The sequence below is a fragment of the Echeneis naucrates genome, chromosome 5 (genome assembly GCF_900963305.1).
Source record: "Echeneis naucrates chromosome 5, fEcheNa1.1, whole genome shotgun sequence".
Classification (NCBI taxonomy): Eukaryota; Metazoa; Chordata; class Actinopteri; order Carangiformes; family Echeneidae; genus Echeneis; species Echeneis naucrates.
In genome coordinates, this window is record NC_042515.1 from 8,229,773 (window position 1) to 8,243,646 (window position 13,874).

A 13,874-nucleotide genomic window follows, 5' to 3' on the forward strand; every position below is an offset into this window, starting at 1 on the left:
ATCTCTTATCAAAATGGATGCATTAGAGCTTTCCATACTGCATTGTAAAGTTTTACATGAGCACGAAATCCGTGTTATTTTTCAATCGAAAATAGTCTTACAATAATCACCACACTTCATTGAAACATTTCGTAAACACTACAGTTCTGTAATGTTTCAGGAAATCATATTATTAGTATTTAAGTGAAACTGATTCATGTCTGTTTTTTTTTTCAGTAAAAATTAACTGGCTTTAGTGGTACAGACTTTTAATTTAATAAATTATATTTTGTATGTCACCTCCCAAAGACTTTGCACAGGGCTGCTTTAGATTGGAGGAGCAACAACAACAAAATTACAAAGATTAAGCTGGAACAATAGTCTTAAGGAGAAGATGATATCATTGCTTCTATGGAGAAGGTGTACAATAACACACAGGCTGAGAGGTTTTACATTTTGGTCCAGAGAAGCAACTGTACCCGGGATGGGCTGATACCTCCTCTGGAGTAGAAATACAACTAAAGATGAAAATATGAGACCGACAATGAAGTAAATGATTAAACATGTGGTTGTCAGTGATTACCAGTGGGACACAAAAATGTCAACAGCTGAAGGACATGTGGATCCACAGAGCCTGGAAAAAAGGCAGCAGAGTTTTTGTGTGAAAAATGATAGAGAATTCATTTGTGAATATAACCTCTCATTATCTATACTACTTATCTGTCAGGGTCACCGGGGATGCTGGTGCCGATCCCAGCTGACATTGGGTGAGGGTCGCGTACAGTCTATCACAGGGCCAACATATTGAGACTAACAATCATTCACACGCACTATCGGCCACTTAATGTCACCATATGAAACATCCTTTTTTTCCCTATCCGTGGGAATCGAACGCAGAACCTTCCTGCTTTGAGGCAACTGTGCCACCCCATTTGTGAATTTGCACCATTAAACAAAATGCAAAGTCACACATTAGTGTCTAAGGACCAGACCTAGTTTGCTGTTGAAACCGGAGACTGTGTTACCATCCAGTTTCAAGGCCACATTATTTGTACTGCTTTATTTAGATTACCACACAGAAAAGCTAAATTTGCAGTGTGGCGAGAGAAACGGGGCTGAAAAGCACCCAAAGTTACAGTTAAGTTGAAGATTAAAATGCAGTGGACTATATACCTGCTCTAAACACAAAACAAGAAATCTACTACATTATTTTGCCAGATGAGTTACTTTTTAAATACAAGTGACAGCCATGTTCTTCTCACTGAACTGCCAGTTATCTTAACATTTGCTTTCATTCCTTCTCCTTTTTCCTCCATCTGAGACCAGCACTGTTGGTCAGGGGAGCAGCTACAGCCATGAGACGGACCACTGGCCTGTGTCCCAATATTAGGAACGGGAAAGGAATGACTTGCAGAGCAAGCCTTCATTGAGAAATTACCAAATATAGGCATATCATGGATACACAGGCTGAGGCAGGGTGATAGACATTAACTGATCTGTAGCTGCTACAAGTACTATTCTTTTCCTCTGAGCTTCAAGAATGATGGCTGTCCCACCAGCTGCTAGATAAACTGTAGACAATCTTCACTGTTTCCCTGCAGCTCCAAGCATGTCATGAAAATAGCTGCTGATTATTTAAATTCTTTTTCATTGTTTGTTGCTGAAGCACTGAAATGGAAAATTGTTTATAATCATGGAGAAGTTCATAAAATTCACTTATGTAATTTGGTTGTCAGGATTCACACACAATAAATTCATGAATGTAAATCCTTTTAATTTTGAGAGACATGGTTTATGCTCCATGTGGCTTTTTAGCTACATCCCCATATATCTATACATGGCTTTATGTGTCGTGTGCACATCCTCCAAGCAACACCAAACTGAGGTTCAGTGTGTTCAGAGGAAATATGGAAGTGCATTGTGTAACTTCACGTAGACCACAAATCAAGTGAAATGCATAATGGCTCAGCGGATATGAATACATAGGTACCTGATTTATCATACATAAAAATTTAATTTTGCATATTCTTCTTAATGATATTAGCCAGGTATAACATTAGACTTCATTATCATTAAAGACATACCAAGATCTTTCATTGAAGACATACAGGCTCTGTAAGAAAGCAGGTGTAATCAAATAGGGCCGAGAACTCTCCATAATACAGGACACATAAATTACGAGTGCCGCTCTGATTTTTGTTAATTACAATAACTTCCTTTAGAAATGACATTCTCTTTAGGGTGAGACATGAAGCCACAGAGGTGTTGATGTAAACCAGTAATGGCTTTCCAAATCTCCGAAGCTTAAGACACATAGATGTATTACATAAAAGTTATGTAAGGTATTCAAACACCCAGGCTAGAATGATTCTGTACACAATATAACATCAGATACTGAAGGACAGCCATTTCCCCCTTCTTATAAAAATGCATTATGTAATTATCACCATGCTTAAATTCTTTTGTCATGCAGCAGGATTCTGCTTTTCCGTCCTTCAAAATGAAATGTTTTGACATTTGGCCATCAGACACAATCAAGGACCACCTTGACCTTTTTCTTCCTTACCCAAGTTTTTTTTTTTTTTTTCAGTCAGGCCACCATGTTTGTTGATTCCCTGATATTTCCACCATTTCAAATTCCCAGTTTTAACAGATTTACAACTGACAAGTATAAGGTGGCTTTGTTCTCCACAAATAAATAACTGATCGAATTAATGTCCACTATATCATTGATAAACTTTTGTATATTAGAACTTTATATAGTTATTTGAATCTCTTATTAAGCTTGCCGTACACTCCCAACATGCTCACATCCAGATGCATACACAAGCTAACAAGTTATATGACTGGTTTCATGTTACCTAGTGCAAATAACCAGCAAAGCGTCAATGTGGACTAAGGAGAAACAACCACAGACTCATGGCACTCTCTGCAGTCAGAAAATAGAGAGCCCTGGCCTCACTCATTCTCCACGGAGTCTGTTTGGTCCAGTGTTTGAGGGGAGAATTCACAGTGAGGGCTATTTGTCCCACCAACGGGCATCTCATGTTTCACTTTCTCCATCCATCCCACCACACAGCTCTAACACCGCAGGTATGGGACTGTAGAGTTCACCTCCTAGAAACACTCCTTCATGTCGGTTCTCCCTCTTTCTTCTTTCTCACCTCAGATTTCAACAGGAATTGTTACTGCAGCCACTTTGGCACCGGCACCTGTGGGGAAAAAATGAAATGTAAGTATGTCTGGCTGTATTGTGCCCACGCTACTCTCTCCCCAACACACCATACACACCTTCTTCAGTTGTTTGATATTGCTTCCTCGGATCGAGGCGAGCAGTTGGTCCCTTGAGTTCTTACTACCACCTGGAGTCAGAGAGTTCCTCATGTTGTTTACATCCAGCATAGGAGGGGGGGGAGGTGGAGGTCCAACCCCAGGAGGAGGTGGAGGTGGTGGTGGCCCTCCAGCTCCTCTTTTAGGTGTTAGCTTGGGTGAGGGCATAGGTGAGGGTATGGGGGACGCTTTGGGGGACGCTTTGGGTGAACCTCTAAGAGATCCTCCACCTCCAGTCTTGGGCACCTCCAGTGTCTCTTTCTTGTCTCCATTGGCCTGGGCCTGCTTCTGCTCCTGCAGCCGCTTCTGCCGCTGCCGGTCCATGTTGCGACTCAGTATGTTTGTCGTGGTCATTCTGGGCCCGGCTAATTCAAAGTGGTAGCCCAGTTTGAGCAGGGTGGTGTTATCTTTCAGGATTTTGATCATCTCCATCTCAGTTTTCCCACCACAGATGTGTCGCTGGTTTTGAAAGCGAAGCTCAGTCAGCGTGGAGTTGTGTTGCAGTGCCTGGATAAGAGAAAGGATGCCCTTGCCCGTGAGATGGTTGGAGTCAAGGTTAATGCTGGTGATCGTCTTGTTGGTGCGTATTGTGCCAGCGATGGCGTAAGCCACATGGTCGTCTGCGCGGCAGTTGGCCAAGGCAAATGTTTTAACGTGGGTGTTGTTGTGCAGAGCCTCTGCAAACTCAATGAGTGTTTTGGTCTTGATGACCTCGGAGTTGTTGACATTGAGCTCAGTGAGGGAGGGGTCGTTGCGTCGAACATACTCCATCAGCTCATCAAACATGCTTGACTCTTCGTCGTCCTCTTCCTCCTTTGCCTTGCTGCCTGCGGTGTTTTTGGTAACACAGTTGCCAAGTTTCTCAGTTTCCTCTGCTTTTTTAACTTTTCCTTTACTGACATCTCTTTCCTTTTTCTCCTCTGTTTTCTTCTCTGGACTAATCGTATTGTCCTTCTCCTTCACGTGGTCACTGTGGTTAACCAGCTCCTCTCTATCTGTTCTTTTTTCTGCCTTCTCATGGCCCTCTTTCTTTCCAGAGGGTTTCCGCTCAAGTTTGACATCAGGTTTGTTTTTGTCCCGATCTTTTTTCTCCTCTGCTTGTGGCTTCTTTTCTTCTGATTTACTCTCGTGATTTTCTTGTGCCTTGCTTTGCTTCTCCACCATTTTAGAGACAAGTCCTTGAGTCCTAATACTGTCAGATTTTCTCTCCTTTTCCTTGCCCACTTCCTTTTCACTTTTTTCTCGTAGCTTTGAGATAATGTCTTTGGTTTTGCTCTCATCTCTTCTCCTGCTGTCTTCTCTCCTGTCCCTCTCTTTGCCATCCTCCTTCTTCTCCTGTAACTTGGAGATCATATCCTTTGTTTTGCTCCCTGTGCTCTCTCTGGGCTTGTCTCTCAGCCTGCTGTCTTCACATCTCTCTTTCTCGTTCATTTCCTCTTTCACGTCATGGTCTTTGCTCTCCTGCTTCTTGTACCTACTGGAAAGCCGACTTCGCTCCTCTTTTTCAGGGCCTTTGTTGTTACTGTCTTCCATTTTGGTATCTTTTTTACTTGCAACACTAGCTTGTTTTCGTAAGCCTCCTTCGGTGTCATCACTGCCCTCTTGGCTCAGGCCCATCTTCCTCAGGTATTCCTGTTTCCGACTCTGCTTCTTTGGGTCACCCTGCATGAGAGAAATGAATGTGCGGGAATTTATAATATATACAGTGTTAGTTCAGAATGTGAAATAATTTAACCAGTGTCACAACTGAGCCTCCTGTTAAATATATACATCACATACAGTACTGCACGCCATGTATAGGATAATGAAACCATCCAAATACTTGTGTAAACACAGTATTTCCATTCCATGAAGCAGTTCAGCCTTCTTGTCACTGCAAACATGTTTCCCAAGGCACAGTGCAGCATGCGTGTTTGCAGTCAGCAAGGAACCATTTTTATAGCGCAGGGATACATTTGCAGCGAGTAGCTTGCTAAGTGTTTGATTTGTGAGTCTCCATCTGTTTTGCTGTGTGAGGCCACAGCCCTGGCAGATGTATCCTTAAAAGGCAGTAAGCGTAGGAGCAATCAACCGAGGAATTCCATCAGGCCAGTATTAAGAAGCTCTGCAGGGCCACCGCTCGATGGGCTGAAGTGCCTTTCCTTTAAACAGAGAAATTGCTGGAAGTCTGGCTTTGTAACACTCAACTGTGGAGGGCTCCTCATGGCTAATATTTTATACAGCATGACACAAGAATAGTGGAGATGATTTTACATGTTTCTGAGGCTGTTCCTCTAATGAGGACGGAAATAATAATGTGAAATTGATCTGAGCAAACCTCTAAGGGGGAAAACTCAGTTTTTCCTGGCACGGAAGCTAACTCTTGGGACCAATATTTATGAGTTGATACACTGGATTGAGGTCCACTGAGGTCCACAAGGTCCACTTGGCAGTTTACTCAAAGCAAAATGAAAAATAGCAGATGAAAGCTCTCATTAGATTATCTTGAGACATTGGATGTTATGTAATCCCATAGTGTTGATGACCCTTTTCATTTCTAATGAAAAATAAATCTAAACCTCTAACAAGGGTAATATATGTTTACAAAAACTGTAGGACTCACCTCAGGTCAATTTCTTTCATGGAACAACCAACACAATATGCCATTAAAGCAGTTCAGGAATCATTTTAAACATCCACTAACCTCAAAGGACTGTTCCCTCTGACTGAGTCTCCCTTTTGTGTCACTCTCCCTTTTGCTGTCAAGTTTAGCATCCCGAAGATTGTTGCCTGCCGGCTGCTGCGCAGGTTGGCTCTCCCCCTGGATGATGATCTTTCCATCTTCTGGGTTGAGGTCCGGCACTTTCATCATGGTTTTCTCCAGTTCCTCCACCTCCTCGGGGGAGAGGGTGGACAGCAGGTTGTCCAGGTCTGGGTCCTCACTGACCTGGCGACCCGTGCGGGTCAGGCCTCTCACCTTTCTCCTGGACATGTTTGCGTACAAAAAATCTTGGGTAAAGGCTGAGCCCTTGGAGAACAGGAGTAGTGTGGTTTCTCCGGAGGTTGTGTTAATGTTAGGACAGTAAATCCCTTTTTTCTCCTACGAGGTGAAATCAAGTATTCTCATGTAGGCCCAAGGTGATATCCTGCTGTCCCCGCTGCGTCCCACTCACCAAAAAGCCAACAGAGGCATCAATCCTGATGCAAAAGACTCTGTGTTGCACTGTGGGGGTACCAGTGACGAACTGCAAGAGGCTCACATCATCAAAGTGGACTGTGAGGGTGGACATTCTTCGAAATCCTATGAAAGTGCATGTCCATATTTAGTTCAGGGTACACACTCCTTTAAAGGTAATGGGAAGGGCTGAAGTTTACAGAGATGCCAGAGTTACACAGAATTTCTATTACACAGCCCATGTTTATATTGAGACAAGTTTCCGATTATTTCTTTAGTAATAATTCACCCTAACAGCCGAGAATTGAACATTAGGCTTTGTGCTTTAAGAAATATTATACTTTTCCTGACTGCATACATGTGCTCTATATAACACCGGAAAGCCAGTGATTTGGGGGGGTGAAGTGCGCTTAGTTAAATATGTAATGTAAAATCAAAACATGCTACTTTTTTATTAATTTACGAGCACTAGAATTTGGAGGCTGTGCAGCACAAATCACGCATCAGGTCAAAAAAGAAAAATTTGCCAAATTTATTCAAAAGTTAGAACTCAGAGTTAATATGGAGGGACTGAGGTGATTATGCTTTATGCCGTTTTGCTGAAGTGAAATTCTACGATTGTAGCTGTGAAAAAGATTTTGAAAATAACTAAATTGACAGATGAAAGAATGTGTTATTAAAATAGTACTTTCGGGCTGTGTTGCTTGGTAAGATAAATCAACTTTGCCAAACATCTGAAGTCATTTATCATTGTTTGGAGGTTGATATGGACATCTAGTGGTCAAAATGCTGCAATCGCATACTAGTCCCCTTTTTTAAAAGCATTGCAATTCTATTTCTTGTCAACACACATCTTTAAATATACAATAAAGGACACAGCAGACTGATGTATTTTACATTCCAAAGTTAAATTTTATGTTAATAGAAATAAAAACTTTTCACTGACTTTGATTTATATTACAATAACATACCATCCATAACACGACAAACAGAAAGCCGTATCTAGTTATTTTGCCAACTGATGTCAGTTTAATTTAACACACTCATGGAGTTGGTTTAGAAATACAAATAAACAGAAACATCATTGAGCAAATGTAAGGTCAAACTACAGATAAAGCATCTTACAAAGAAAAACTCCAGTGTTCTCCTCACGCTTCACAAAGACTTAACAGATCTGTACAAGTTGATGTCATCATTGAATTTATGCTGTAAACTAGCAGGAATAATTTATCTGATTCACTGCGTGGTATAGAGGTGAGACAAAGTACAGCACTTAGTCTTTAGGAAAACTTTGGGAAAGGCCAGGCTTCGCTAATCAGCAGCAAATATTTCATTAAAGAAAAGTGCCACGTTTGACTTTCAAGTTGGGATACATCACACCCCAATTAAATATAATCCAGGCATCTTAAATTACTGGTGAGTGAAACACACATCACATGCTGGAGCTGTCATGTTTTGTACTTCATATATCTTTTAACTAAAAACACAGGGCTGTTTTCCTCTGTGCTAAATGCTAAACTAAACCCAGTTAGAGATGAAATACTCTACATGCTTCAGGCCCGGAGCTCAGTGGAGCCCAGATTTCTAGGAAAAATATTAGTTGGTTTGACATTTTGGGATATGCAATTCTCGTGTCTGTTCGCCATAAATGTGGGCTGTATCAGAAAATTAGATTTTCATTTGATAACAAGATCAACAAGACACCATCAAATACAGGAATGAAATACGTCATGATTTATAGTGTGAAGGTGTAAAATTAGGTGTAGTGTAAAATTAGGAAAAAGAAATTTGCCATTTCTTTTTGCTACAATGTTTCTATCTAGTTTTCATTTGGTGCCAAACTTGCAACAAATGTAACACAACAAAAAGGGCTAGTTCAGCCTTTGGGACTGCAAAGTCAAGACCTCAAAATCATGTTGTGACCAATATGAACAGGCGTTTTTCCTTATGGCATCATAAATGAAGTTACCCAGCACATGAAGTAGTTAACGATTAGCCCCAACATTACTGCAATGCTAAAATAATGCATTAATACCTACAATCCAATACTTTTTATATTGTTTCTGCATATTGCATGCCTTTACGTACTTCCACCAAAGTTAAATTTTGTAGTATTTGAGTTTTTCTACATTATGGTATTGCCATCTTTACTTAAGTGAGAGATTTGAGCACCATTGTTATCAAAATTTATTTAGTTATCACTGTTATTACTGGTTTCCTCTAACTCCCAGACTGAGAACAACTAAGCACAGCTCCGAAAATGTCAAACCTTTAAAAGGGAGGTTGGTTAACAGATCTACTTTTTCAGCAGTAGTCCTTTTTGGCTTTGTAGCTTAGTCCAGAAGGTGAGAACCTGTTCACAGTAAAAGGTAACCTCAATGATAGTAAATACCAAATAGAAAGATGCCAAAACGCCTTATCTTATGTTACAATAACAATACAGTTTAGTTTTAAAATAACTTGTTACATTATCAGAAAATATTCAGCTGAAGAACAGATTTACAAAATATGTATTTAAATACTTAATCTCTTATTTTCAGTTAATTATTGTAAGTTGGGACATTTTGCTTTGTCAAGCAGCATGACCTGCAGCTCCCCGGAAATAACTAAGAATAAATAAGAAATAAATAAGAATGATGCCACTATAAACCCTCTGACCTGCCGTTATGGGATTAATCTTATTTCTCTTTTCTCATTCCATTTAAAAGAAGAAAAGAAGCAGGAGAGGACAGATGACTTTGACTGGGTAGCATGCTGATGTTGAGATGTTACATTAAAACAGTGCAGCTAATATACTACCATGACAGAATTCGTCAAGAAAAGACAAGAGTCAAAACTAACAGGTGACAAAAGGTGTCTTACACAGAATTAAGGACACCATAAAATTCATTTGGTCATCTGAGCAAATTTAAGGCCGTATCAAACTTCTTCTGACACAATGATGTCAACTTTTTAAAATCAGTCACGTCTGACATTTTCCCAATTTGTTTTTGTCATGACAAAAGAAACATTGACGACAGATATAAAGTCGTCATGTTGTATTCGGAGAATGTGGATCAGTGACTCAGATGACCTGGAATGTCGTCTTCGGCAGTTTATCACTCCACGCAAATTTAATATTAATGAGAAGGTAAAACCATTTCCCCCCTTACGAATAACAAGAGGGTTTAAATATCTTTTTACCTCTCTCCTGGAATGTAATGAGCCCTGTGTTTAGGTTAGACAACACTGCCACTGAGGTGAGTGTGTCAGATAGCAGGGGTGGCAGCCCAGAATTGAGCTGCTGGTTGGATACCTCCTCAGTTTCCATGATGCCTGCCTGGAGCAACCAGGCATCAGGGAGCAGATCAAGTTGATTAACGTTTATACTCCAGGAAAGTAGGACACTGTTGTAAATAGGTATTTTTTTTAAACAACAAACAAAAAAAAAAAAACTCTTTCATGAGCAAGCCATTGCAGGTCAAGCTGTTGTGTTTATTTGAGTGTGTCTGTATTTGTGTTTGACTGTGTGAGAGTGTTGCTGTTGTTCTCCTTTTGAAACAGTCATGTCTATCAGGTGCCGCTCCCTGCCGTGACAAACCCATCAGTGGCCAGGATACTGAGGTGGAGAGTAAGGTGGGGGGGCTGAAAGCAAGAGAGCAACATTTATTTCCAAAAATCAGTCAGAAAAGGAGAAAAACTAAAAGTCACACCTTCATAAAATCAACTGCAACATCAATATTTACAGGCACAATTTTTAATTTCCCGTCCAGATTTTTGGGACACCCTTAAAAGTTTAAGGAGCTCAGAACAAAACAAGAAAAAAGAACATATGATGAACATTACATGGACATCTGACGAAAGCTGCTCTTACCCTGGCTGTATGCAGGATCCATCGGGTGTGGTGGATACGGTCCAGGTTGCATCACTGGATACTGTGGGGGCATGCCGGGGTACTGGGGGGCCATTGGATAGCCTGGATGTGGATACTCGGAGGGGCCTAGCGGTTTTCCATAAGCATCGTACATGGGCTCCAGTGGGTAGCTGGCCATGGGGATCTGCTGGGCTGCGTGGATTCAAAAACACACAGACTGCAGGTTTGGGACGCTATGAATCTACTGTAATGCTGCCTGAAACGGAACGGACAACAAGGCTGGGCACGATGATTTCAGTGCTGCACACACTAACTGATTTTGGGAGTAAAATGTGACTTCTTTCTTACCATCATAAGGTGTCCTGCCCCTCTGCTGTCGTCTCTGGTAGAGGTAACAGCATGAGCACATGAAGCAGCACACCATGGTGGCAATGATGGCCACAAACAGGAGGATAGAGGAGGCGATGCCAGCTAAAGTGGTCGGGCTGAGAATGGAGGAAGAAGAGAGCAAAAGAATTACCTCACGTTGCTTCTGCCCCGCTAACTTACTAGTTACAATTCAGACACACCGAAATCACATCCCAGTTAATGACGTAGCTCGTTTATCTTTGTTTCTCTACAGGATTCCATTACTTCCTCATAAATGAACAAGGCCCTGCATTTCAGCACGGCCACCGCCGACCACTGCTCTGATCTCCCACTGGGCTTAATAAGCTGCAAGTTGTCTGCTCAGTACTGGATCATGATGGATGCAGGGCTGTGGAGGATGTTGCAGCCTCTCAGGTACAAGCTTGCACAGTCCAGCATTATCAGGATCTCTGGTGAGTATGTAATACCAATGAATGGCCAGCTAGCTCTGGTGACTGGACGACTAATGAAACGCTATTTTACCTCCAGGGACCAAAGTATGCTCATTTGGTAAAATGTGTGTTGCCAAAGGGACGTTAGGAGTGGGCTTCAGTATGTCTATGCAGAGATAGCTGTTTTTTTTCCTACATTGGTTCATACAATATTCATTTTTCTCCAAACCTGTCATAATTACTACCCCCTACATGCTAATATAACCGTTCAACGTTTACATATCCTGCACTCAACACTTTATCTAACACCATAATTTTTATTGGCTTTCAATCAAGCGCTTCTTATTTAATAATTCAGCTATTATTTATCTCATTGACAGAAATATTCAGGCCTTTTGTTGTAGCATTTAACAGTCAGGTGCATCCTGTTTGATCATGCAATTGGAGTCTGCCTCGACGCACGACTGAACATCACATGATGTTTATTGTTCTTTTTATCTTGTCTGCACTCATGCAGTCTTTGTTATATGGGCCTGAGGTGTCCTTCATAGATTATTATTGTAAGTATCGTGTATCCTTTGTGTGCAGGAATATATCTTCATAAATATTTTATCTTGCAGGCCAGATTGTGGCAACAGGACACATGATCCTATACTGATAGTTCTGATTTGGGAACACAAACCGACTCTTGGTGTTGCATAAATGTATTGTCATTAAAATACGGCCCAGCTGCCGCCACCGCTGCTGACCCCACCTGAACTGCACGAGCATGCAGCGCTTCTGCTCCTTCTCTGTGATCATCTTGAAGGCATCCAGGCAGCAGTAGCGCCGGTGGCAGTTCCCACAGCAGAAGGTGATTAGAGGGCAGTCAAAGCCATTGTGCCAGGTGCCGTTTTTATCCACATACCAGAGGCAGTCCTCGTTCCCACTAACTGCAAAAACAACAGCAACAAGGGGGAAGATGCTCAGAGAGAGCAGACACAAGAAGGGAGCAAAGAGAAAGGATGATCCTCACTTTGTAAATGTCAGAGTGACATGACATTGTTTCTCTATTATTTCTGTACTGTCGACTGTTCATTTACATATTCAACTTCGTCCTGCCTTCAGGAGAAAATAAATATTTATTTTAAAAACTAGAACTGGCTCTTTTTTCTCTCCATGTTTCTTCGCACCAACCAAAAACATTCGTGATGCATTATTCAGCTACTCCTTGAGGCAGAGTTTCAAAAAATAAATAAATAAATAAATCTCAGTTCATATTGTCCTGGTTTTAAAGACACTGGTTCACATATCCGCGTATATCACAATGTTTTCAACAATACGCAATTTGAGGCAACATTAAATTACAGCTTTGTCCCAACAGCCACGTGTGCAGGCTGCTAAAAGTCACACCAGCCTTGTACATTCAACACAAGTTTTATGGAGCCTGACACATGCTGTAAATCATCCTGCACCATGCAGTCCTTTATCAAATTATTAAACTAAGTGAGGAAGAGTACATGATGGGAGGTTTGCATTAGTGCTATAAGCTAAAATTTGCTTAAAATTTAAATCAATGCGACACAACATCAAACACTATCTTGCTGTTTTGTGTTAGTATTGTTAGGTTGTTTATACCATGCACTCAGCCTTAAAGCTATATCGACACAATGCCTTCTTACAGCTGCAAATTAGGTTTATTTAAGATAAATGACAATGATTCTTTCCCCAATAATCTGTTTTGACTATCTAAATACTGTCATATTATTCAAACGAATCTAATCTTGATCAAATCAACTTACTGTCCCACTTCTGGCAGGATGTTTGGTGAAAATTTTATTTATTTTTTTTTGGCAATATATGTCTCAAACTAAATCTAAACAAAACGAGGGCAAAATGAGGCTTTTAAAGATCTCATCTTAAACTCTAACGAACTGGGGTGGTTTTTTTTACTCGATTTTAAAATTCCTAAAGAAATAAAAAATAATGTTCAGCAGACTACTGGAAATGGAAATGACAGCCAGTTACTTCTTCAGTTTTACATTGAGCTTCATATGTTTCAGTCTGGACTAAAGCAGGTATCTGTATAAAAGCTGCTATGCAAAATTGAGTATGTCAGGGTGATATATCAAAGGTTGTATTATTTAAGTGAAATCCATTTTTCATCTTTGCCAAAGAAAATGAATTTTTGGCATTTTGCTGAAAGATAAAATAAATATACCAGTCTTAGCAGGACTAGCACAGAGACAAAAAAAAAAAAAAAAAAAATGCGGTTCTGGTGTCCAGGCCTGAAACGCACCACACACCACAGTGATGCAGCGAGCGGTCCGGCCTCTCACCGATGACCCGGCGAGGAGCCGCGGTCTTACCCGGAGAAGAGCTGAGGACGAAGGCGAGCAGAGCCAAAGTCACCGGGATGAGGGACATGTTGCCGGCCCGCGGGAAGAACATCCTCCTCCGCCCCCCACCAGCCCGAGAAAACCGACCGAGTCCGGGATTCAGACCGAGCGGGGAGCAAACACTGCAACAGCCGCTGCGCTCGGTCGGAAACGGGACAAAATCTCCGCAGCTAGCGGGGCTTCGCGGCCATTATCCGGCCTGAGGAGCGGCTCCACGGACGGACCGACGGACCGACGGCCGGTGCTTCTCCGTCCAAATGGATCACCGAGCCGGTGACGCCGACGGATGCGTTCACGGACCGCCTCCAACCTCGGACAAACCGCTGCGCTACATAAAGAGGCCTGTTGTGCTGCGGCGAAGAACCACAACTACACACAAC

The 13,874-nt window shown here is 41.6% G+C and overlaps 2 protein-coding genes across 2 annotated transcripts; both read right to left on the reverse strand.

Moving 5' to 3' along the window:
* Window positions 1–2,531: 2,531 nt before the first annotated feature.
* lmod1b (leiomodin 1b (smooth muscle)) lies at window positions 2,532–6,519 on the reverse strand. Its single transcript, XM_029502191.1, has 3 exons — window positions 5,993–6,519; window positions 3,271–4,971; window positions 2,532–3,191 (listed from the first exon to the last, which is right to left on the reverse strand). The coding sequence occupies exons 1-3, from the start codon at window positions 6,278–6,280 to the stop codon at window positions 3,165–3,167; spliced, it is 2,016 nt and encodes a 671-aa protein (XP_029358051.1). The 5' UTR covers window positions 6,281–6,519; the 3' UTR covers window positions 2,532–3,164.
* Window positions 6,520–7,374: 855 nt separating this feature from the next.
* shisa4 (shisa family member 4) lies at window positions 7,375–13,740 on the reverse strand. The gene is made up of 5 exons (XM_029502596.1): window positions 13,465–13,740; window positions 11,871–12,048; window positions 10,665–10,801; window positions 10,317–10,508; window positions 7,375–10,087 (listed from the first exon to the last, which is right to left on the reverse strand). The coding sequence occupies exons 1-5, from the start codon at window positions 13,544–13,546 to the stop codon at window positions 10,047–10,049; spliced, it is 630 nt and encodes a 209-aa protein (XP_029358456.1). The 5' UTR covers window positions 13,547–13,740; the 3' UTR covers window positions 7,375–10,046.
* Between the last annotated feature and the right edge of the window lie 134 nt (window positions 13,741–13,874).